Below are 25,163 nucleotides of genomic sequence, written 5' to 3'. Positions count from 1 at the left end.
GGGCCAGTATGCAGGCCACCAGGGCCAGTATGCAGGCCACCAGGGCCAGTATGCAGGCCACCAGGGCCAGTATGCAGGCCACCAGGGCCAGTATGCAGGCCACCAGGGCCAGTATGCAGGCCCCACAGGCCACCAGGGCCAGTACGTAGGCCCCACAGGCCACCAGGGCCAGTACGTAGGCCCCACAGGCCACCAGGGCCAGTACGTAGGCCCCACAGGCCACCAAGGCTAGTATGTATGCCCCACAGGCCACCAGGGCCAGTATGTATGCCCCACAGTCCACCAGCGTCAGTATGTATGCTCCACTGGCCACCACCGTCGGTATGTATACACCACTGTCAGTATGTATGCTCCACTGGCCACTACTGTCAGCATGTATGCTCCACTGGCCACTACTGTCAGCATGTATGCTCCACTGGCCACTACTGTCAGCATGTATGCTCCACTGGCCACTACTGTCAGCATGTATGCTCCACTGGCCACTACTGTCAGTATGTATGCTCCACTGGCCACTACTGTCAGCATGTATGCTCCACTGGCCACTACTGTCAGTATGTATGCTCCACTGGCCACTACTGTCAGTATGTATGCTCCACTGGCCACTACTGTCAGCATGTATGCTCCACTGGCCACCACCGTCGGTATGTATACACCACTGTCAGTATGTAGGCTCCACTGGCCACTACTGTCAGCATGTATGCTCCACTGGCCACCAGAGTCAGTATGTATGCCCCACTGACCACCACTGTCAATATGTATGCTCCACTGACCCCAGTAATGTGTATGCCCCCCACTGATCCCAGTAATGTGTATGGCCCCCACTGATCCCAGTAATGTGTATGGCCCCCACTGATCCCAGTAATGTGTATGGCCCCCACTGATCCCAGTAATGTGTATGGCCCCCACTGATCCCAGTAATGTGTATGGCCCCCACTGATCCCAGTAATGTGTATGGCCCCCACTGATCCCAGTAATGTGTATGGCCCCCACTGATCCCAGTAATGTGTATGGCCCCCACTGATCCCAGTAATGTGTATGGCCCCCACTGATCCCAGTAATGTGTATGGCCCCCACTGATCCCAGTAATGTGTATGGCCCCCACTGACCCCAGTAATGTCTATGCTCCCCACTGACCTCCATATTTTCATTGCATTTTTGTATTATTTAACTTACTGTTTGTTTATGAAGGGTTAGTATATATACACTATATACAGCATTGGGTAGAACTGAGTTAATTATATTAGTCCGGCCCCCTAAAACCATCCCAATTTCTCATACGGCCCCATGGGAAAATTAATTGCCCACCCCTGCTCTAGAAGATTGATGGTTTAGACCAGCAACACTGTTGTGTTGCTGATCTGAACTGATAGTGCTCCCATGTTGCTAGCAGAGGCAGCGTAGAAAGAGTGCAGGCATACTGAAAAGAGCCAAAGCCAACAATCTGGCCAGCTTCAGAGCAGTGCGAACAAGCTCCAAGCCATACAGCCTGCATGAGGAGTGCACTCCTTAAAAGGGAACGGTCACCAGATTTGGCCCCTATAAGCTGCGGTCCCTATCCGGGATCTCTTATATGCAGCATTCCAGAATACTGTATATAAAAACCCAGGCCGCTCTGTATAACATAAAAAACACTTTTGTAATACTCACTTGCAGGACGGTCCTATGGGTGTCGCTGCTCCCCGGTCTGTCGTCTCCTGTCTGCGGTGATCGCCAGCCTCCTCCTACTCAGTCTAGTATAGATGACACGTCCTACGCCATCCAGCCCAGGCCAGCATTGCGGTCCTGCAAAGTCGCACTTTGATCTGTCCTGCTGAGGGCGCCGGGTAGATCAAAGTGCGCCCGCGCAGGACCGCAATGCCGGCGAGTGTGGATGACCTCGGACGCATAATGCACAGGAGCCTGAGAAGGACGACAGCATTTACTTCAGAGAGTTGACGCTGGACTGGAGAGCAGCGACACCCATCGGACCAGACCGCCCCGCAGGTGAGTATTAGCAAAGTGTTTTTTATTTTCTGCAGAGCGGCCTGGGCTCTTATATACAGTATTCTAGAATGATGTATATAAGGGCTCACCGGTGGTGGCCACAGGTTATAATCATCAAAGCTGGTGATAGGTTCCCTTTAAAAGGGTAGCCGGCCACTCAAACTGCAGTGGTGGCCGGTAGCCATCTAGTGCAGACAATCCTCAGAGCTACACAGCCTGCAGTCCAGGGGGTATAGACAATATACTACGGGGGCTTTGAGCTGCCGGCCACAGTGATTGATGCAGGTGTATCAGTTCTTACCAGGAGTGTCAGGACATTCGGGAGCACTAGACATTGCCGTTTCTTTCTTAGACGTTGAAGAAGAAGCCATAACCAAACCTTCCCCAGGCTCGTCGACGCTTGCTCTGAGGTCACTTCTTCTGGTAGAGGGCTTGTGCTCTGGAGTAACAATGGGCGATGACGATTTACCCAAGCTCTAATTAAAAGAATAGAACATGAGTATTACTTGCATTCCTAAATTTCTAATATACCCTATGCATTAAAGGAGCTGTCTCATCATCATCATAAATTGGTACAACTGCAAAGTGTTTATGAAACAAGCAACTTCTCGATCTTCCTCTTAAGAGAAATCCGGCCTATTCTCTAGTATGGAGGTATTTGTATTACTATAGTTTACTGCTCGTTGCGTAGACTACCGGCCACCTCTGCATTTTACCAGCGGTGGCTAGTCTTCTAGACAAGGAGCGCAGTGCTTACAAGCTCTTTGCTAAGTAGCCATTCAAAACACTTAAGAGCATGCAGTAAGATCACCAAACAACTCATGCATGGCACACAGCTGAGTATCAAGAAACAACACACGACAGAGCCGAGTATCAGGAAACAACACACGACACACAGCTGAGTATCAGGAAACAACACATGTCCAGGAGCCGGATATCCAAAGGACAGAAAAACTTGAAAGCCTGAGATTACGCAGGACTATAATCATCTGCTGCTTTTGAAATCATTAAAACAACCCTCAGACTCCGATACCCATTTCTAATGTAGTCACTATACCTAGTGTCCCCCCCCCTTCTTTCATTGTCTGGCCTCAGGCATGCTGGGAGATGAAGTTTTGCAACAGCTAGAGGACAACAATTGAGACCATTACTCTACTAAAATCCATGGCAGTCACAAAATTACCCCTTATCTGAGAGTATATAGTACCCTTGCTCTACCCATTCCCCATGATTTACACTGCAGCTCATTTTTTTTTTGGCATCTGCTAAGCTCTACAAGCACAAGCTGAGCTGTGTATAACCCCGCCCCCACCACTGATTGGAAGCTTTCTGTGAACACTGTTAGCAAGCTGCCAATCCGTAATGTGGGCGTGGTTACACAGATTAGCTGGACTGCCAGACACATGACAGCTAGTCCTGCACTGATCATTTTCTGCTGATAAAACACTGATTGTATTGAAACCACAGCAAGTGGCACGATTTGTTAGATCATTAAAACTACCCTCAGACTCCTATACCCATTTCTATTGTAGTCACTATACCTAAGGTGTCCTCCTCCTTCTGTCGTTGTCTCGGTCCTCAGGCATGCTGGGAGATGTAGTTTTGCAACAGCTGGAGGACAACCTGTTCAAGACCATTGGTCTACTTTACTAGAATCAATGGCAGTCACAAAATAACCCCTTACCTGATAGTTTATAGTAACCCCTGCTCCACCCATTCCCTATGATTTATACTGCAGCTCATTTTTTGGGGGAGATTTGCTAATATCTACAAGCACCCTGTCCAACAACAACATATCTAGGACAGAACATCCGCCCTCTTCATGAACAAACCAGAAACATTTTTGCACACAAAGCAAAAAGAAATAGTAATAACTGCAGTCCAGACTTATGGGAATTCTTGGATTATAACTTTGTGATCGGACCCATTTATTAGTGCAGAATAATGCGCCATAATATGTGATCTGTTACCGGCCATACATGTCCAGTCACTTATGGCTGCTTTTCAGTGAAGATCAGGGACTGCAAATTCTCTTAATTGTCTGGGCATCTGATGTAATCAGAGATCTACCTCTAGTTTCCATAAAACCTTCTCACCTGTAACCTCCATGCTTTAAACTGCAGCTCTGCTTGTTTAGATCAGCTGCTATGTATAGGCACAAGCTCAACTAAGTCCAGGGTCTCATTTGCAATGACAGCTGCATACACCCATGGTCTCCTGTGTCCTCAAATGAAGTGATAGAGAAATGTAGCTTATAGGGAGTAAATGGTTTCTCCCCACCTTGATTCATGGGTGTTGGGAAGTGCCAGCAAGTTTCCATTTACTTCTTAAGGCCCTGTGCGCACTAGGCGTTTTTACCCACGGTTTTACCCGCGGTTTTGCTGCGGAAATTTCTTGAGAAATGCTTGTGATCTTTCTGCAGACATTTCCCAGCAAAACCTACGGGAAAAAAAAAAATAGCTGTGCGCACACTGCCTTTTTTTTCTCAAGAAAATTCTTTCTGCAGAATTTCTTGAGAAAATTTCTTGAGAAAATGTGCATGTTACTTCTTTTCCGCAGGTACCTGCGGTATTTCACTCCATTCACTGTAATGTAATCGCGAAATACCGCGGGTATACCGCAGGTAGCAAATGATGTGCGGTATACCCTCGGTATAGCCGCGATTTACCTGCGGTAATGCTCATCGCTGCCTGCGGTTTTGCAGGAAGTGATGTCATTATGACAAGAGGAAGCGGAGCAGAGTAAACACACACATCACTCTCCCTGGACGCCGCTCAAAAGCACTTCCGTGTGACCTCCAGGTGCCCGTGCAGTCTGTGTCCCGCTCCGGCCCCGCGGCTGCCTGCACTGCAGTGTCAGTGTCTGCCCGCAGTATCGGCAGCTTGTCACGCGGCAGCGCAGGCAGACACTGACACCCTGCAATGCTGGCAGTCGCGGGGATGACGAGTGCTGCTGTCAGGAGGTGAGATGAGATCATTACCTGCTGTGACAATCTCCTGCCTCCTGACGTCAGCGCTGTCACTGCCTTCTCTGCCCGTCTCACGAGCGGCCAGAGACTGTCACTAGCGGTGACATCACGGGCTCTCGCGATACTGCTGACAACGCGGCGGGCATAGAAGTCAGTGACAGCGCTGACGTCAGCAGTGCAAGAGATGATCACAGCAGGTAATGATCTCATCTATCCTCCTGACAGCAGCACTCGTCATCCCCTGCAGTGACCTGGGCTATTGATGTTAGCTCAGGTCACTGCATTGCTCTCCCAGCCAATGGGGAACATTCTGTTCTTCATTGACTGGGACAGTGACTATGGTATGGATCGTCGTGGGAACCCACCCCCCCCCTTATTGGATTACACCGGACGTGGAATTGACTGTTCTTTTCAATAAATTGGTGAAAGAGGGAATGTTTTGGGAAGTGTTTTTTCAAATAAAACTTTTTTTGTTGTCTGTTTTTTTTTTATTACTGACTGGGTTGGTGATTTCGGGTATCTGATAGACGCGTGACATCACGAACCCCAGGGCTTGATGCCAGGTGACATTACACATCTGGCATCAACCCCATATATTACCCCGTTTGCACCGCACCAGGGCAACGGGATGAGTTGGGGCGAAGCGCCAGGATTGTCACGTCTAATGGATGCGCCACTTCTAGGGCGGCTGCGGCCTGCTATTTTTAGGCTGGGGAGTGTCCAATAACAGTGGACCTCCCTAGTCTGAGAATACCAGACCACAGCAGCCCGCTTTACCTTATTTGGTGATCCAATTTGGGGGGGACCCCACCTTTTTTGTTTTAAATTATTTATTTAATGTAAAATAACAGCGTGGGGTGCCTTCTGTTTTGGATTACCAGCCAAGGTAAAGCTGCCAGCTGTAATTTGCAGGCTGCAGCCGCCTGCTTTACCCTAACTGGCTACAAAAGATGAGAGGACCCCACGTAGTTTTTTTTTTAATTATTTATTTATTTTATGGCTAAATACAAGGCTAGGCACCCTTTAGTGCCACATGAAAGTCACTAAAAGGTGCCATCTTAGAATATGCAGGGAGGTGGGACATTATATAGGTCTTTCTCATCAATCTATCTATCTATCTATCTATCTATTCATCTATCCATCTTTCCCTCCATCCATTATCTGTCTATCGATTATCTATTATCTATATTATTTATTGCAGTTACAGCATAAAAAAACCGCAGGGACCAACCTGCGGAAAAACCGCGGGAAAACTACGGCAAAACCGCGGCAAAAACGCATGCGTTTTTCCCGCGGTTTTGGTGCGTTTTTTTACCGCAGGTGCGGTAATCTTAACCTCCCAGAAGTTTCTCAAGAAATTTTCTTGAGAAAAATCACTTTTCTAGTGCGCACATAGCCTAAAACTCTGCGCCCTCCCCCTGATAATTAAAATTTAAATTATTGTTAACTCCAAGCTCTTTTCTACAGTTTGTAAGCGCTGCTCTGAAGACAGGCAGGATTCCTAGAGGGGCTTCTAGCTCCTGACCCACTGTGTGTGTGATGCTGCAGAGATAAAGCATACACTTCAGTCCAACAACACAAGAACAGCAAGTAGGAAGCTGAAAGTGACAGGAGTGAGTGTACGCTCCTGGAAAAAAAAAAAAAAAAAAAAATCATCGGGCCTTGTAAAGCCTAAAGAAGGGAATTTTGTTTACTTACCGTAAATTCCTTTTCTTCTAGCTCCTATTGGGAGACCCAGACAATTGGGTGTATAGCTTCTGCCTCCGGAGGCCACACAAAGTATTACACTTTAAAAAGTGTAACCCCTCCCCTCTGCTATACACCCTCCCGTGCATCACGGGCTCCTCAGTTTTGGTGCAAAAGCAGGAAGGAGGAAACTTATAAATTGGTCTAAGGTAAATTCAATCCGAAGGATGTTCGGAGAACTGAACCATGAACCAAAAGAACAATTGAGTATGAACAAAATGTGTACACAAAAGAACAACAGCCCGAAGGGAACAGGGGCGGGTGCTGGGTCTCCCAATAGGAGCTAGAAGAAAAGGAATTTACGGTAAGTAAACAAAATTCCCTTCTTCTTTGTCGCTCCATTGGGAGACCCAGACAATTGGGATGTCCAAAAGCAATCCCTGGGTGGGTAAAAGAATACCTCGATAAAAAGAGCCGAAAAACGGCCCCCTCTTACAGGTGGGCAACTGCCGCCTGAAGGAGTCGCCTACCTAGGCTGGCATCTGCCGAATCCTCGGCATGCACCCGATAGTGTTTCGTGAAAGTGTGCAGACTCGACCAGGTAGCCGCCTGACACACCTGCCGAGCCGTAGCCTGGTGTCGCAATGCCCAGGACACCGACGGCTCTGGTAGAATGGGCCTTCAGCCCTGCAGGAATCGGAAGCCTAAAATAACGGTAGGCTTCACGAATCGGTTTCTTGATTCACCGAGCCAAGGTTGACTTGAAAACCTGAAATCCCTTACTCTGTTCCGCGATAAGGACAAGAGCGCATCAGACCGGCGCAGGGGTGCCGTGCGAGAGATGTAGAGCCGGAGTGCTCTCACAAGATCTAATAAATGCAAATCCTTTTCACATTGGTGAACTGGATGCGTACCCAAAGAGGGTAAGACGAAACGGGGATACCTTAGGGAGAAAGTCCGGGACCGGACGTAGAACCACCCTATCCTGGTAAAACACCAGGAAGGGGGCTTTGCATGACCGCGCTGCCAGCTGAGATACTCTTCTGAGTGATGTGACTGCCACTAGGAAGGCCACCCTTTGCGAAAGAAAGTGGGCAAGGGAAACGGCCAGGGAGTAAAACCCTGATCAGAGCACCAGGATAAGAAGATCCTCCAAGTCCTGTGATAGATCTTGGCGGACGTTGGTTTCCTGGCCTGTCTCATGGTGGCAATGACATCTGGAGATATCCCTGATGACGCTAGGAGCCACCACACAGTGCGGATTAGAGCCGTAGAATTCAGAAGGAAATATGGCCCTTAAGACAGCAAGTCTGGTCGGTCTGGGAGAGTCCACGGTTGACCCACCGTGAGGTGCCACAGATCCGGGTACCACGATCACCTCGGCCAGTCTGGAGCAACGAGGATGGCGCGGCGACAGTCTGACCTGATCTTGCGTAACACTCTGGGCAGTAATGCCAGAGGAGGAAATACATAAGGCAGTCGAAACTGCGACTAGTCGTGAACTAGCGCATCTGCCGCCAGAGCTCTGTGATCCTTGGACCGAGCCATGAATGCCGGGACTTTGTTGTAGTGCTGAGACGCCATTAGATCGACGTCCGGCGTTCCCCAACGGCAACAGATCTCTAGAAACACGTGCGGGTGAAGACCATTCCCCTGCGTCCATGCCCTGGCGACTGAGAAAATCTGCTTCCCAGTTTTCTACGCCCGGGATGTGAACTGCGGAGATGTTGGAGGCTGTGGCTTCCGCCCACAGCCGAATCCGCCGAACTGCTCGGAAGGCGTGACGACTGCGTGTGCCGCCCTGGTGGTTGATGTACGCAATCGCCTTGGCGTTGTCCGACTGAATTCGGATCTGCCTGCCCTCCAGCTACCGCTGGAACACATTTAGGGCTAGATCCACTGCCCTTATCTCCAGAACATTGAACCGAGGGGAGGACTCTGTCGGAGTCCAGGTTCCCTGAGCCGAGTGGTGGAGGAAGACCGCTCCCCACCCTGACAGACTCGCGTCCGTCGTGACCACAGCCCCGGCTGGGGGCCGGAAAGATTTTTCCTTCGCCCAGGAAGTGGAAAGAAGACACCACTGAAGAAAGGTTTTGCTGCAAGGGAAAGAGAGACGTTCTTGTCTAGGGACGTCGACCTCCTGTCCCATTTGCGGTGTCCGATAGAATCGGACGCAGACGAAACTGTGCAAGGGAACTGCCTCCCTTGCTGCCACCATCTTCCTGAGACAGTGCATGAGGCGCCTCAAGGGGTGACTGGGCCCGAAGGCGAGATTGCACCCCTGTCTGTAGTGAACGCTGACTATGCAGCGGAAGCTTCACTATCGCTGAGAGAGTATAAAACTCCATCCCGAGATAAGTCTTGGAATTTTGATGATCCACCCGAACCCCTGGAGAGTCTCCAGAGGAATGGTCAGGTTGTGTTGACATGCCCCCCAGGAGGGTGTCTTGACTAGAGGATCGTCTAGGTAAGTGATCACCGAGAGGCCCTGTAGGACCGCCACCACTGCTGCCATGACCTTGGTGAAGACCCGTGGGGCTGTCGCCAGGCCGAATGGCAGTGCCACGAACTGAAGGTGTTCGTCCCTGATGGCGAAACGCAGAAGCGTTGAGGCTCGGGTGCGATCGGCACATGGAGATAAGCATCGTTGATGTCAATTGATGCTAGGAAGTCTCCTTGTGACATCGAGGCTTCAGAGTGTTCACCGCCTGAAAAAGTGCATCGGCTCACTCGGGGGGTGGAGATGTTCTGAAGAAATGAGTCGGAGGACGAGTTGTATCTTGTAACCGTGAGACAGAATGTCTCTCACCCATCGGTCTTGGACTGGGGCAAGGACGAGACTGTCTAGTAACTTCATCCAATTGCTCGCCAAACAAACGGTCGCCAAAAAATGGCAAACCGGTTAAGAACTTCTTGGAAGCAGAGCCTGCCTTCCATTCATGTAGCCACATGGCCCTGCAGACTGCCACCGAATTGGTGGATGCTACCGCTGTACGGCTCGCAGAGTCCAGGAACGGCGTTCATGGCGTAGAACGAAAAAACCTACGCCTGAGAAGTGAAGGACACAACCTGCGTGGCAGAGGTATGTGCAACCGCAATAATCTCAGCCAGAGAAGCTGAGATAGCTTGGAGTGCCCTCACGGCTGCGAAGGCTGGAGCAAAAGATGCGACTATGGCTTCATAGATGGATTTCATCATAAGCTTTATTTGCCTGTAAGTGGCATTCGTGAGAGATGGACATCTGCCACTAATACTACGGATCTAGCTGCCAGCCTAGAGACTGGAGGATCCACCCTGTGACACTGAGCCCAACCCTTAAGCACGTCAGGGGGGAAAAAAGGGTAACGCGTGTCAATAAGGCGCTTAGTAAGCGCTTGTCCGTCAAGTTCTGTGCTACTGGACGGCCCCTCTGGAGTTAGAGTGATCGAAACACGCACTCCTGATGAAGTCGGGGAAGGTTCCCAGCGGGCCCGCTTAGCCTATCATAGGCCGCGGTCCGTGACGGAGTTCTCACCGTGGGATCTGGGTGTTACCTCAGGATGTTGTACCGACCCAGAGGGACCCGGGAGCGATGAACTCACAGCTCCCTGGCCCTGTGTTATCGGTCTGGACTGCAAGGCTTCCAGTATCTTAGCAGACCCTCTGTCCATAGACTGAGTCCTGGAATGTGAAAGCTATTCAGAGATTTGCTGATTCCAACATGCAAACTCTGTCGCTGTCATCTGTGCAGTGCCTGTAATATAGCCGCACAAGAGGTACAGGTTGTAAAATAAGCCAGTGCCTTGGCACCCTTACTCTTTAAGAGCAGACAACAGCATGTCGTCCGCAGAGTAAACAGTGAGGGTATACAGCCAAAAGCAAATAATGCTGCCGAACAGTGAGATCATATACCATATAAATAAACATATATATATATATACACTGCGGCACCAAGGGGGGAACAGCACCTGAAAAAAAACTGGTGCCCCCCCAGTGCTCAGTGAGGGGGAAGGAGGATACCAACGTATGCTCCAGCCCTCCCTGCCGACGTCCAGTCGGCCGTCCCGTCGTTACCCCTGACTGGCAGGCCCGAGAACGGGAGTATATGGCACTAGGCCGTAAGGGCCGGGGACTAAATTTAAAAACGCGGCCGGCAAACATGGCGCGGTCGGCGCGGTAGTCCCAGTCTCACAAACCACTCAGCCACCGCTGCGGCGTTTGTAACACAGATGCTGCATGCACCGTCCCTCAGGGGACACAGAGTACTTTATGATGCAGGGCTCTGTCTCTGATGATGTCCAGTCTCCTGTCCGTCAGATTTCCCCAGGGGCTGCGGATGGAGCCCGGTCCCAGTGCATGGCGACCGGTTAGGATCCCCCTCTCCCAGCAAACTCTGTCCCTGTAGCAGTGGAGCAGATTCTGAGATCCTCCACCGGCAGAATTATAACAATGGCTGCCGGCGTTCCGAGGGGAGGAGAGCCGTGGGCGGAACCGCAAAAGTGCGGGAACCTGGTGGCCTATAGTGATCAGTGAGGGGGGGCGGAGGACAGCGAAGTGCGCTCCAGCCCTCACTGTCGGCATCCTACCGACCGTCCCGCCTTTCTCCCTGACTGGCAGGCTCAGGGGCGGGAGTTTAACACACTAGGCCGCAAAGCCGGGGACTAAAGTAAAAACCGCGGCCGGCAAACAGGCACGGTCGGCGCGGTAGTCCCAGACAAAAAAAAAAAAATCCACACCGCAGTCGCAGCTGCACCTGAGGCCAAGGTGCTTCATGCACCGTCCCAACGGGGACACAGAGTACCTGTAGATGCAGGGCCATGTCCCTGTGCGGATGTGGCTTGTGGCCACCAGATTCCCTGACCCGGGTCTCCCTCAGCTGCAGCCAGAAGTTCTCCACTGCAGAATGTGCTGAAAAACATGGCTGACGGCGTTCTCTGAGGAGGAGGGAGGCGTGGGCGTAGTCACAAAAGTGCGGGAATCTGGTGCCCCAGCGTGAGTAGTGAGGGGGGCGGAGGACAGCTCAGTGTACTCCAGCCCTCACTGTCGGCGTCATACCGACCGACCCGCCCTTTTTCCCTGACTGGCAGGCCTGGGGGCGGGAGAATACCATACTAGGCTGCAAAAGCCGGGGACTAAAGTTAAAACCGCGGCCGGCCGGCAGTGCACGGTCGGCGCGGTAGTCCCGTACCCATACCCACGCCACAGTCGCTGCAGCGTCTGGGCCCAAGGTGCTTTATGCGCCGTCCCAACGGGGACACAGAGTACCTGTGGATGCAGGGCCATGTCCCTGACGATACTCCGTCTCCTGTCCGGCAGATTCCCTCAGGGGCTGCGGAGGGAGACCGGTCCCAGTGTCTGGATGACCGGATAGGATCCCACTTCCCCAGAGCCCCTAAGGGATGGGGAAGGAAAACAGCATGTGGCTCCAGCCTGTGTACCCGCAATGGGTACCTCAACCTTAACAGCACCGCCGACTCAGAGTGGGGTGAGAAGGGAGCATGCTGGGGGCCCTGTTATGGGCCCTCTTTTCTTCCATCCGATAAAGTCAGCAGCTGCTGCTGACTAAAACGTGGAGCTTGCGTGAATGTGTGCCTCCTTCAACACAAAGCATAAAACTGAGGAGCCCGTGATGCACGGGAGGGTGTATAGCAGAGGGGAGGGGTTACACTTTTTAAAGTGTAATACTTTGTGTGGCCTCCGGAGGCAGAAGCTATACACCCAATTGTCTGGGTCTCCCAATGGAGCGACAAAGAAAAGAGGATTAGATTGTTTTGGCCTCTACTAAGTATGCTCAGCTATGGACACCCCTGTAATTTAAAACATGGCTTTTTATTCCAGGTGGTACAAGAATGGTGGCATAAATGGAGCACTGCCCATTGTAGAAATCTGCACAATTTCTTTAGTAAATAATCCTGCAGAATCCCATAAGGATAAGAAAGACACTCACAGCCTTAAAGTAAATGCTATACCTTCAATAACACAGGATCCTTGTATGAAGACTTATGTAAAATTAAGTCCTTTAGAACAAATAAAAGTTAAAAAAAAAAATGTATAGACATAACTATGAAATCTGCACCGACATAAGGCGTACAGCTCACACAATATAGCGATAACCTGTATAATCGGAGGTAAGAGACCTCCATCAATTGGAGCGGTGAGTGCCTCTATCGGGAGGACACAGGCCCTCCTTGCATTATACAAAAGCAAAGCAATTCCAGCCGGCGCCATGTAATGCATCCTTCACCCTTTAACAGTGCAGCATGGGGATTAAAAACGAAAAGAAAAACACGCTCATTCCAGATTACGGTACAACCTAATCCTAAACGTTAACTAATGCGGCTCGTGACAAACTGAGTGACTTCTGAAAGCGTACCGTTTTAATACTTTCACTGTATACTTTAAAGGGGTTTTCTCTTTATATTAAAAGTTCTGATAAAAAAAAGCTGCAAAGTCCACCTGTGGCATGAACACTGAGGCCAGTGATTGGCTGCAGCGTTGTCGCAGCAGAGAATAACAGATACTGGGAGCAGCGGTGGACCAAGTGAGGGTGAGTAAAGCCCAGTTGGCTTTTTTTAAAGCAAACTACAGCTGTGAGAGGGGGTTTTCCTAAACTAAAAAGCCACTTTATTGCTCCACGTTTACCTGGTCTATTAAATGAGTCGTTGACCAATTTACATAGTTAGTTATACAATTACCTTATCTTTTAAGCAGAAGGTCCCGGAGGCTCCTGAGAACAGAAAGCGGTTCTTCACTTTGAGTTTCCCAAGGTTGGCAACAATTAGTTTGTTAGATCGGGAGCTCTCGGGTATGAGAAGCACAGGGGCTCCAGCCTCGATGTCCAGCAAGATGCGAGAGGCCCGCTGCGCCTGGTCTCTTACCTAAAAAAAAAAAAAATCGTATAAAGCTGGATAGAATTATCCCATCAAACAGTATAGGACTAGTCAGACTCGCGGCACTTACAGTCTGGCCCTGAATAGCCGCCCGCTGCCGGCCGAGGACGTCTTGCAATTGCGTAAAGTGCTGGATGAAGGAAACTACTTCGGACTGGAAGCGCTGAGTGTGCACGTACTGCACGGAGGCCATCCGGAGGCTCACGCGCATGTCGTACTCACGCTTCAGTTTGGGGTCAGGAGGGCCGTACCTACAGAACATTTGGGATAAAACATCTTATGAACAAGTGTCTTGCAATGAAATAAAGCTGACAAATCGGTTGATATACGCTGCATATTTCTGACTATAAGAAGCACTTATTAGTAAGATAGGGTCTTTCTAAAAGAAGGGAATTTTGTTTACTTACCGTAAATTCCTTTTCTTCTAGCTCCTATTGGGAGACCCAGACAATTGGGTGTATAGCTTCTGCTTCCGGAGGCCACACAAAGTATTACACTTAAAAGTGTAAAGCCCCTCCCCTTTTGCCTATACACCCCCCGTGCATCACGGGCTCCTCAGTTTTGGTGCAAAAGCAGGAAGGAGGAAACTTATAAATTGGTCTAAGGTAAATTCAATCCGAAGGATGTTCGGAGAACTGAAACCATGAACCAAAAGAACAATTCAACACGAACAACATGTGTACACAAAAGAACAACAGCCCGAAGGGAACAGGGGCGGGTGCTGGGTCTCCCAATAGGAGCTAGAAGAAAAGGAATTTACGGTAAGTAAACAAAATTCCCTTCTTCTTTGTCGCTCCATTGGGAGACCCAGACAATTGGGACGTCCAAAAGCAGTCCCTGGGTGGGTAAAAGAATACCTCGATAAAAAGAGCCGAAAAGCGGCCCCCTCTTACAGGTGGGCAACCGCCGCCTGAAGGACTCGCCTACCTAGGCAGGCATCTGCCGAAGCATAGGCATGCACCTGATAGTGTTTCGTGAAAGTGTGCAGACTCGACCAGGTAGCCGCCTGACACACCTGCTGAGCCGTAGCCTGGTGCCGCAATGCCCAGGATGCACCCACGGCTCTGGTAGAATGGGCTTTCAGCCCTGAAGGAATCGGAAGCCCAGAAGAACGGTAGGCTTCAAGAATCGGTTCCTTGATCCACCGAGCCAAGGTTGACTTGGAAGCCTGCGACCCCTTACGCTGGCCAGCGACAAGGACAAAGAGTGCATCAGAACGGCGCAGTGGCGCCGTGCGAGACACGTAGATCCGGAGTGCTCTCACTAGATCTAACAAATGCAAATCCTTTTCACATTGGTGAATTGGATGAGGGCAAAATGAAGGTAAGGAGATATCCTGATTGAGATGAAAAGGGGACACCACCTTGGGGGGAAAGTCCGGTACCGGACGCAAAACCACCTTATCCTGGTGAAATACCAGGAAGGGGGCTTTGCATGACAGCGCTGCAAGCTCTGACACGCTTCGGAGTGACGTAACTGCCACTAGAAATGCCACCTTCTGCGAAAGACGTGATAGAGAGACATCCCGCAGCGGCTCAAAAGGTGGTTTCTGAAGAGCCCGTAGAACCCGGTTAAGATCCCAGGGTTCCAGCGGCCGCTTGTAAGGTGGGACTATGTGGCAAACTCCCTGCAGGAACGTGCGGACCTGCGGAAGCCTGGCTAGACGCTTTTGAAAAAACACGGAAAGCGCCGATACTTGTCCCTTGAGAGAGCCGAGAGACAAACCCTTGTCCATTCCGGATTGAAGGAAGGAAAGAAACGTGGGTAAGGCAAACGGCCAGGGGGTAAACCCCTTATCAGAGCACCAGGCTAAGAAGATCCTCCAAGTCCTGTGATAGATCTTGGCTGACGTTGGTTTCCTGGCCTGTCTCATAGTGGCAATGACCTCTTGAGATAACCCTGAGGACGCTAGAAGCCAGAACTCAATGGCCACACAGTCAGGTTGAGGGCCGCAGAATTCAGATGGAAAAATGGCCCTTGAGACAGGAAGTCTGGTCGGTCTGGGAGCGCCCACGGTTGACCCACCGTGAGGTGCCACAGGTCCGGGTAACACGACCTCCTCGGCCAGTCTGGAGCGACGAGGATGGCGCGGCGGCAGTCGGACCTGATCTTGCGCAACACTCTGGGCAGCATTGCCAGAGGAGGGAATACATAAGGCAGTCGAAACTGCGACCAATCCTGAACTAAGGCGTCCGCCGCCAGAGCTCTGTGATCCTGAGACCGTGCCATGAATGCCGGGACTTTGTTGTTGTGCCGAGACGCCATGAGATCGACGTCCGGCGTTCACCAGCGGCAACAGATCTCTTGAAACACGTCCGGGTGAAGAGACCATTCCCCTGCGTCCATGCCCTGGCGACTGAGAAAGTCTGCTTCCCAGTTTTCTACGCCCGGGATGTGAACCGCGGAGATGGTGGAGGCTGTGGCCTCCGCCCACAGCAGAATCCGCCGAACTTCTTGGAAGGCTTGACGACTGCGAGTGCCGCACTGGTGGTTGATGTACGCGACCGCCGTGGCGTTGTCCGACTGTATGCGGATCTGCCTGCCTTCCATCCACCGATGGAACGCTTTTAGGGCTAGATACACTGCCCTTATCTCCAGAACATTGATCTGAAGGGAGGACTCCGTCGGAGTCCAGGTTCCCTGAGCCTTGTGGTGGAGAAAAACCGCTCCCCACCCTGACAGACTTGCGTCCGTCGTGACCACAGCCCAGGATGGGGGCAGGAAAGATTTTCCCTTCGACAGAGAAGTGGGAAGAAGCCACCACTGAAGAGAGGTCTTGGCTGCCAGAGAAAGAGAGACGTTCTTGTCTAAGGACGTCGACCTCTTGTCCCATTTGCGGAGAATGTCCCATTGGAGTACACGCAGATGAAACTGCGCAAAGGGAACTGCCTCCATTGCTGCCATCTTCCCCAGGAAGTGCATGAGGCGCCTCAAGGGGTGTGACTGGGCCCGAAGGAGAGATTGCACCCCTGTTTGCAGCGAACGCTGTTTGTCCAGCGGTAGCTTGACTATCGCTGAGAGAGTATGAAACTCCATCCCGAGGTAAGTCAGTGACTGGGTCGGTGTCAATTTTGACTTTGGGAAATTGATGACCCACCCGAACCTCTGGAGAGTCTCCAGAGCCACGGTCAGACTGTGTTGACATGCCACCCGGGAGGGTGCCTTGACTAGGAGATCGTCTAAGTACGGGATCACCGAGTGGCGCTGAGAGTGTAGGACTGCCACAACGGATGCCATGACCTTGGTGAAGACCCGTGGGGCTGTCGCCAGGCCGAAAGGCAGTGCCACAAACTGAAGGTGTTCGTCCCCGATGGCGAAACGCAGGAAGCGTTGATGCTCTGGAGCGATCGGCACATGGAGATAGGCATCCCTGATGTCGATTGATGCTAGGAAGTCCCCTTGGGACATCGAAGCGATGACAGAGCGGAGGGATTCCATGCGAAACCGCCTGGTTCTCACATGTCTGTTGAGCAATTTGAGGTCCAAAACGGGACGGAATGAACCGTCCTTTTTTGGTACCACGAACAGGTTGGAGTAAAAACCGCGACCCCGTTCCTGAAGGGGAACGGGGATCACAACTCCTTCTGTCTTCAGAGTGTCCACCGCCTGAAAAAGTGCCACGGTTCGCTCGGGGGGCGGAGATGTTCTGAAAAAAAACGAGTCGGAGGACGAGAGCTGAACTCTATCCTGTAACCGTGAGACAGAATGTCCCTCACCCATCGGTCTTGGACATGTGGCCACCAGGCGTCGCAAAAGCGGGAGAGCCTGCCACCGACCGAGGATGCGGTTTGGGGAGGCCGAAAGTCATGAGGAGGCCGCCTTGGAGACGGTGCCTACGGCGGTCTTTGGAGGACGTGACTTAGACCGCCATGCAGAAGAGTTTCTCTGGCTCTTCTGTGGCCTGTTGGACGAGGAGGATTGGGATCTGACTGAGGGCCGAAAGGACCGAAACCTCGCTTGAATTTTTCGTTGCTGAGGTGTCTTTGGTTTGGGCTGGGGTAAGGACGAGTCCTTTCCCTTGGATTGCTTAATAATTTCATCCAATTGTTCGCCAAACAATCGGTCGCCAGAAAAAGGCAAACCGGTCAAGAACTTCTTGGAAGCAGAGTCTGCCTTCCATTCGCGTAGCCACATGGCCCTGCGGACTGCCACCGAATTGGCGGATGCTACCGCTGTACGGCTAGCCGAGTCCAGGACAGCATTCATGGCATAGGATGAAAATACCGACGCCTGAGAAGTCAAAGACGCTACTTGCGGAGCCGAGGTACGGGTGACCGCATTAATCTCAGACAGACAAGCTGAGATAGCCTGGAGTGCCCACACTGCTGCAAAGGCTGGGGCAAAGGACGCGCCTATGGCTTCATACCGTAGATGGATTTCATTAGGAGCTCTATCTGCCTGTCCGTGGCATCCTTGAGCGTTGAACCGTCAGCCACTGCCACTACGGATCTAGCCGCCAGTCTAGAGACTGGAGGATCCACCTTGGGACATTGAGCCCAACCCTTAACTACGTCAGAGGGGAAGGGGTAACGTGTGTCATTAAGGCGTTTAGTAAAGCGCTTGTCCGGGAAAGCCCTGTGCTTCTGGACAGCATCTCTGAAGTTCGAGTGATCGAAGAAAGCACTCCGAGTACGTTTGGGAAACCTAAACTGGTGCTTCTCCTGCTGTGCGGCCGACTCCTCTATAGGTGGAGTTGGGGAAGAAAGATCTAGCACCTGGTTGATGGACGCTATAAGGTCATTTACTATGGCGTCCCCTTCAGGTGTATCAAGATTGAGAGCAACGTCAGGGTCAGAGTCCTGGGCTGCGACCTCCGCCTCCTCCTCTAGAGAGTCCTCAAGCTGAGACCCCGAACAGCGTGATGAAGTCGGGGAAGATTCTAATCGAGCCCGCTTAGCCGGTCTGGGACTGCGGTCCGTGCCGGAGTCCTCCACGTAATAACTAGAGGCCACCCCAGGCGCACACTTCGTCGCAGACCGAGAGGGGCCTGGGGGCGATCCCGCAGTGCCCGGGGCCTGTGTAAGGGCCGGTCTGGACTGCAAGGCTTCTAGTATCTTAGCAGACCATTGTCCATAGATTGAGCCATGGATTGTGACAGTGACTCAGAGAGTTTCTCAGCTAAAACTGCAAACTCTGTCCCTGCCACCTGGACAGGGGCAACCGGCGGTTCTACCTGGGCCGAGGGTCCCACCAGTGCCCCAGGCTCCGGCTGAGCGAGTGCCACAGGGGCCGAGCATTGCTCACAGTGAGGGTAGGTGAAACCTGCAGGTAGCATAGCCGCACAAGAGGTACAGGTTGCAAAATAACCCTGTGTCTTGGCACCCTTGCTCCTTGTGAACGACATGCTGTTGTCTCCAGGAGAGTGATCACTGAGGGATATATAGCCACAAGCTAACAGTACAGCCGAACCGAGAAAATGTATACAAATATAATATATATATATATATATATATACAGTTCGGCACTCTATGGGGCCCAGCACCGGGTGACCGGTGTGGCTTACCGACCGCTCAAGCGGCGTGTGGCCCCCAGATTCCCTGCCTCGGGTCTCCCAGAGATGCAGCCAGAAGTCCTCCACCGGCAGAATGTGCTTAAAACATGGCTGTCGGCGTTCACAGGGGAGGAGGGAGCCGTGGGTGTAACTACAAAAGTGCGGGAATCTGGCCCCAGAGTGATTAGTGAGGGGGGCGGAGGACAGCTACGTGTGCTCCAGCCCTCACTGTCGGCGTCAGACCGACCGTCCCGCCCTTACCCCTGACTGGCAGGCCCGGGGGCGGGAGTTTAATGCACTAGGCCGCAAAAGCCGGGGACTAAAGTTAAAACCGCGGCCGGCAAGCAGGCGCTGTCGGCGCGGTAGTCCCGGTCTCATACCAACACCGCAGTCGCTGCAGCGTCTGAGGCCAAGGTGCTCCATGCACCGTCCCCAAGGGGACACAGAGTACCTGTAGATGCAGGGCCCTGTCCCTGATGATACTCCGTCTCCTGTCCGTCAGAATCCCACAGGGGCTGCGGAGGGAGCACGGTCCCAGTGCCTGGATAACCGGATAGGATCCCACTTCTCCCAGAGCCCCTAAGGGATGGGGAAGGAAAACGGCATGTGGCTCCAGCCTGTGTACCCGCAATGGGTACCTCAACCTTAACAACACTGCGAACTTAGTGGGGTGAGAAGGGAGCATGCCGGGAGCCCTGTTAGAGGCCCTCTTTTCTTCCATCCGATACAATCAGCAGCTGCTGCTGACTAAAATGGGAGCATGAGTGAATGTGTGCCTCCTTCAACACAAAGCAAAAAACTGAGGAGCCCGTGATGCACGGGAGGGTGTATAGGCAGAGGGGAGGGGTTACACTTTTTAAAGTGTAATACATTGTGTGGCCTCCGGAGGCAGAAGCTATACACCGAATTGTCTGGGTCTCCCAATGGAGCGACAAAGAAAAGAGAATTTTACTTACCGTAAATTCTTTTTCTTATAGTTCCGTATTGGGAGACCCAGACCATGGGTGTTTAGCTTCTGCCTCCGGAGGACACACAAAGTACTACACTTAAAAGTGTAGCTCCTCCCTCTGAGCTTATACACCCCCTGGTGAGCCAGTCCCAGCCAGTTTAGTGCAAAAGCTGAAGGAGAATAGCCACCCACAAGTAGAACCGAGCAAGAACCGGAACAACCGGAGACTCTGTCCACGACAACAGCCGGTGATAACACACGGAACAAGAAAATTGCCAACAGGCAACAGGGAGGGAGCTGGGTCTCCCAATACGGAACTATAAGAAAAAGAATTTACGGTAAGTAAACAAAATTCTCTTTTTCTTTATCGTTCCTTTGGGAGACCCAGACCATGGGACGTTCCAAAGCAGTCCCTGGGTGGGAAATAAACAGAAAAACTAAGAAGTAGGCGGAACCTAACTTCACAAGTGGGCGACAGCCGCCTGAACGATGCGTCTGCCCAAGCTCGCATCTGCCGAAGCATGAGCATGCACTTGGTAGTGCTTCGAAAAGGTATGCAGGCTAGTCCAAGTGGCAGCCTGACAGACTTGTTGAGCCTGGTGCCTAAAAGCCCAAGAGGCACCGACAGCTCTGGTCGAGTGTGCTTTGATCCCCGGCGGGGGAGGCACCTGAGTACTCTGGTAGGCGTCCGAAATGGTCGATCTAATCCAACGGGCCAAGGTCGGCTTAGAAGCAGGGAGACCCTTGCGCCGCCCTGTGGTTAGCACAAAAAGAGAGGTGCACCGCCTAAGCGCAGCGGTGCGAGACACATAAATCCGGAGAGCACGCACCAGACCTAGAGTATGCAGTGCTTTTTCAAAGCGATGAACAGGGGCCGGACAAAAGGAAGGCAAGGAAATGTCCTGGTTAAGGTGAAAGGGAGAGACCACCTTAGGAAGAAAGTCCGGAGTCGGACGGAGAACTACCTTGTCCTGGTGAAAAACCAAAAAAGGTGACTCCGAGGAGAGCGCAGCCAAATCAGAGACTCTCCTGAGAGAAGTTATGGCAACTAGAAAGGCCACTTTTTGAGAAAGACGATACAAAGAAACCTCCCTTAGGGGCTCAAAAGGGGGTTTCTGCAATACCGTGAGGACCAAGTTAAGGTCCCAGGGATCCAAGGGCCGCCGATAAGGCGGAATGATGTGAGACGCGCCTTGCATGAAGGTGCGGACCTGAGCCAGCCGGTCGAGACGCCGCTGGAACAGCACTGATAGAGCTGAGACTTGTCCCTTGAGAGAGTTGAGGGACAGTACTAGCTGCAGACCGGACTGTAAAAAAGACAGAAGGGTCGGCAAGGAGAATGGCCAAGGAGGATGGCCGGAAGAGCGACACCAGGACAGGAAAATTTTCCAAGTCCTGTGATAGATCTTGGTGGAGGAAGACTTACGGGCCCGAGTCATAGTGGAGATGACTTCAGGAGGAATACCAGAAGCCGTCAAAATCCAGGACTCAAGAGCCACGCCGTCAATTTGAGGGCCGCAGAATTCGGGCGGAAAAACGGACCTTGCGAGAGTAGGTCTGGACGGTCCGGAAGATGCCACGGCATCTCTACGGACAGTTGGAGCAGGTCCGGATACCAAGCTCGCTTGGGCCAGTCCGGTGCAATGAGGATGACTCGACGGCCCTCCATTCTGATCTTGCGCAGGACTCTGGGCAAGAGAGCTAGAGGGAGAAACACGTAGGACAGACGAAACTGGGACCAGTCTTGAACCAGAGCGTCCGCGGCGAAGGCCTGAGGATCGTGGGAGCGAGCCACGTAAACCAGAACCTTGTTGTTGTGACGGGATGCCATTAGGTCCACGTCCGGAGTGCCCCATTTGCGGCAGATTGACTGAAACACTGCCGGGTGCAGGGACCACTCGCCACCGTCCACGGTTTGACGGCTGAGATAATCTGCCTCCCAGTTTTCTATGCCTGGGATGTGGACTGCGGATATGGTGGACCTGGAGTCCTCCGCCCATTGAAGAATGCGTTGTACCTCCAACATTGCCAGGCGGCTGCGTGTCCCGCCTTGGTGATTGATGTAGGCAACCGCTGTCGCGTTGTCTGACTGGACTCGAATGTGCCTGCCCGCCAACAGGTGGTGAAAAGCTAGGAGAGCTAGAAGCACAGCTCTGGTTTCCAGCACATTGATTGAAAGGGCTGACTCGGACGGAGTCCAAGTGCCCTGTGCTCTGTGGTGGAGATATACCGCTCCCCAGCCGGATAGGCTGGCATCCGTGGTGAGAATCACCCAGGACGGGGTCAGGAAGGAGCGCCCTTGGGACAGGGAGAGGGGCCGAAGCCACCACTGAAGAGAGCTCCTGGTCCGTGGCGACAGAGCCACTAACCTGTGTAAGGAGGAAGGCCGCTTGTCCCAACAGCGGAGAATGTCCAGCTGCAGGGGACGCAGATGGAACTGGGCAAAGGGAACAGCCTCCATGGACGCCACCATTTGACCCAGCACCTGCATCAGGCGCCTGAGGGTATAACGGCGGGGCCTCAGGAGAGAGCGCACCGCTAGCTGGAGAGACTGCTGTTTGATTAAGGGCAACTTCACAAGTGCCGGCAAAGTCTCGAACTGCATCCCTAGGTACGTGAGACTCTGGGTCGGAGTCAGGGTGGATTTGAGAAGATTGACAAGCCACCCGAATTGGGCTAGAGTGGCGAGAGTGAGCGAGACACTCCGCTGACAGTCCGCGCTGGATGAAGCCTTGACTAGAAGGTCGTCCAGGTAAGGAATCACTGCCAACCCCTGTAGGTGCAGGACCGCAATCACTGCTGCCATGACCTTGGTGAATACCCGAGGAGCTGTGGCCAACCCGAAGGGGAGAGCCACGAATTGGAAATGATCTTCTCCGATGGCAAAACGTAGCCAACGCTGGTGTGAAACTGCAATTGGCACATGCAGATAGGCATCTCTGATGTCGATGGACGCCAGGAAATCCCCTTGGGTCATTGAGGCAATGACTGATCGCAGAGACTCCATGCGAAAGTGCCGCACCTGAACATGCTTGTTGAGAAGCTTGAGATCCAGGATGGGCCGGAAGGTACCGTCCTTTTTGGGGACTAGGAAGAGATTTGAGTAGAAACCTCTGAATCGTTCCCGGGCGGGAACCGGTACAATTACTCCGTTGGCCTGCAAGGATGCCACGGCCTGTGAGAAGGCGGCGGCCTTGGAGCAGGGGGGAGTTGAGAGAAAAAATCTGTTTGGCGGGCTGGAAGAGAATTCTATCCTGTAGCCGTGGGAGATGATATCCCTCACCCACTGATCGGAGACGTGTTGAAACCACGCGTCGCCAAAGTGGGAGAGCCTGCCACCGACTAAGGACGTTGCTGGCGCGGACAGATAGTCACGAGGAGGCTGCCTTAGCGGCAGCACCTCCTGCGGTCTTCTGTGGACGCGCTTTTGGGCGCCAGTTGGATTTCTGGTCCTTGGTTGAGTTAGTGGACGAGGCCGAGGGCTTAGAGGACGACCAGTTGGAGGAACGAAAGGAGCGAAACCTCGACTGATTCCTACCCTGGGCAGGTTTCCTGGTTTTGGTTTGTGGCATGGAAGTACTCTTCCCGCCAGTAGCTTCCTTAATAATTTCATCCAGCTGTTCTCCGAACAGCTGGGACCCAGCAAAAGGGAGCCCAGCAAGGTACTTCTTTGAAGAAGCATCTGCCTTCCACTCTCGAAGCCACAAGATCCTGCGGATAGCGAGGGAATTAGCCGAAGCCACCGCAGTGCGGTGAGAAGCCTCCAGCATGGCAGACATGGCATAGGATGAAAAAGCTGAAGCTTGGGAAGTTAAGGCAACCATTTTGGGCATAGATTCCCTGGCGAGGGAATGCATCTCCTCTAGAGAAGCAGAGATGGCTTTGAGAGCCCACACTGCTGCAAAAGTCGGGGAAAACGAGGCCCCCGCCGCTTCATATACGGATTTGGCCAGAAGGTCAATCTGGCGGTCAGTGGAATCCTTAAGGGAGGTGCCATCAGCCACCGACACAACGGTCTGGGCTGAAAGCCTAGACACCGGGGGGTCTACCTTTGGGGAATGAGCCCACTCCTTGACCACCTCAGGTGGAAAGGGAAAACGATCATCAGAACCACGCTTTGGGAAGCGTTTGTCAGGACAGGCCCTGGGCTTGGTCACAGCGGCCTGAAAACTGGAGTGGTTAAAAAACACACTCTTTGTTCTCTTAGGCGAGGTAAACTGGTGCTTTTCTGCCAGAGAGGGTTGCTCCTCTGATACTGGCGGATTGAGATCCAGTACAGAATTAATGGACGCAATCAAGTCACTAAGATCTGAGTCACTTTCGGACAGATCAATGGGGTACATGGAGTTAGCCTCCGAGCCCCCTGTAAAGGCATCCTCCTCATCCTGCGAGTCAGCTCCTGAATCAGAGCCGCGGGATGAGGAGGGAGAGGGAACCCGGCGTATCTTCTTAGGAGGACGGGGTCTGGGACCAGATGATTAATCCTCTGTGAGCTCCGGTCCTGAGAGACCCCTAGCAGCAGAGGCACCCTGTGAAGGGAGCTGATGCATGTTGAGCAAAGTCCTGGACAGAAGTCCCATGGACTCAGCAAAAGACTGGGAGATAGACCTAGAAAAAGATTCTACCTAAGCCGGGGGTTCAGCCACAGGAGCAGGAGCAGCCTGAGAGACCACTGGGGGTGAGACTCCAGGCTGTGGCACCGCCAAGTTAGAGCAGGCATCACAATGTGGATAGGTGCTCGGTTCAGGCAGCAGGAGCTTACATGCAGCGCATACAGAATAAAGCTTTGGAGCCTTGCTCCTTGTGTGAGACATGCTGCTGGAGTGGGGTCTCTGCAAGAGAATGAACCCCAGAGAGTATATACAGAGGTCCACAACCAGAGGTTGTGGCTTACCAGACCGCTGAAGCGGTGTTGTGTGCCCTCCAGATCCCGAAGCCCGGCCCTCCAAACACAGCACCTCAGCAGGGATGCAGAGTGCAGACCAGCGCTCAGTGAATCTCTGAGAAAATGGCCGCCGGAGCGAAGAGAGGGGGCGGGACTTGCTTGAAGAGCGGGATCTGGAGGGCCATAGAAACCTACAGGGGAGGAGACACGCACAGCAGTGGGGAGTGTCCCTCCCCTGTGCAGAACGGCCGCCGGGCGGAGCCGAGCCTGTCCCTCTGCATGAGTGACATGCGAGGGCAGTGAACAGAAACTAGGCCTCCGGCGAAGCCGGG

General features: G+C 52.5%; 1 protein-coding gene across 1 annotated transcript in view; it reads right to left on the bottom strand.

The window, feature by feature from the left end:
- Positions 1 to 25,163, bottom strand: part of VPS13D (vacuolar protein sorting 13 homolog D) — a 497,408-nt gene that overhangs the window by 307,438 nt on the left and 164,807 nt on the right. Inside the window, 3 exon segments of the mRNA XM_075327411.1 lie at positions 2,285 to 2,459; positions 13,312 to 13,494; positions 13,577 to 13,757. Of these exon segments, the coding sequence (XP_075183526.1) occupies positions 2,285 to 2,459; positions 13,312 to 13,494; positions 13,577 to 13,757 (539 nt within the window).

The sequence above is a fragment of the Anomaloglossus baeobatrachus genome, chromosome 11 (assembly GCF_048569485.1).
Source record: "Anomaloglossus baeobatrachus isolate aAnoBae1 chromosome 11, aAnoBae1.hap1, whole genome shotgun sequence".
Taxonomy (NCBI): domain Eukaryota; kingdom Metazoa; phylum Chordata; class Amphibia; order Anura; family Aromobatidae; genus Anomaloglossus; species Anomaloglossus baeobatrachus.
The sequence above is the reverse complement of the archived record's forward strand: the minus strand, read 5'-3'. Positions and strand labels throughout refer to the sequence as shown.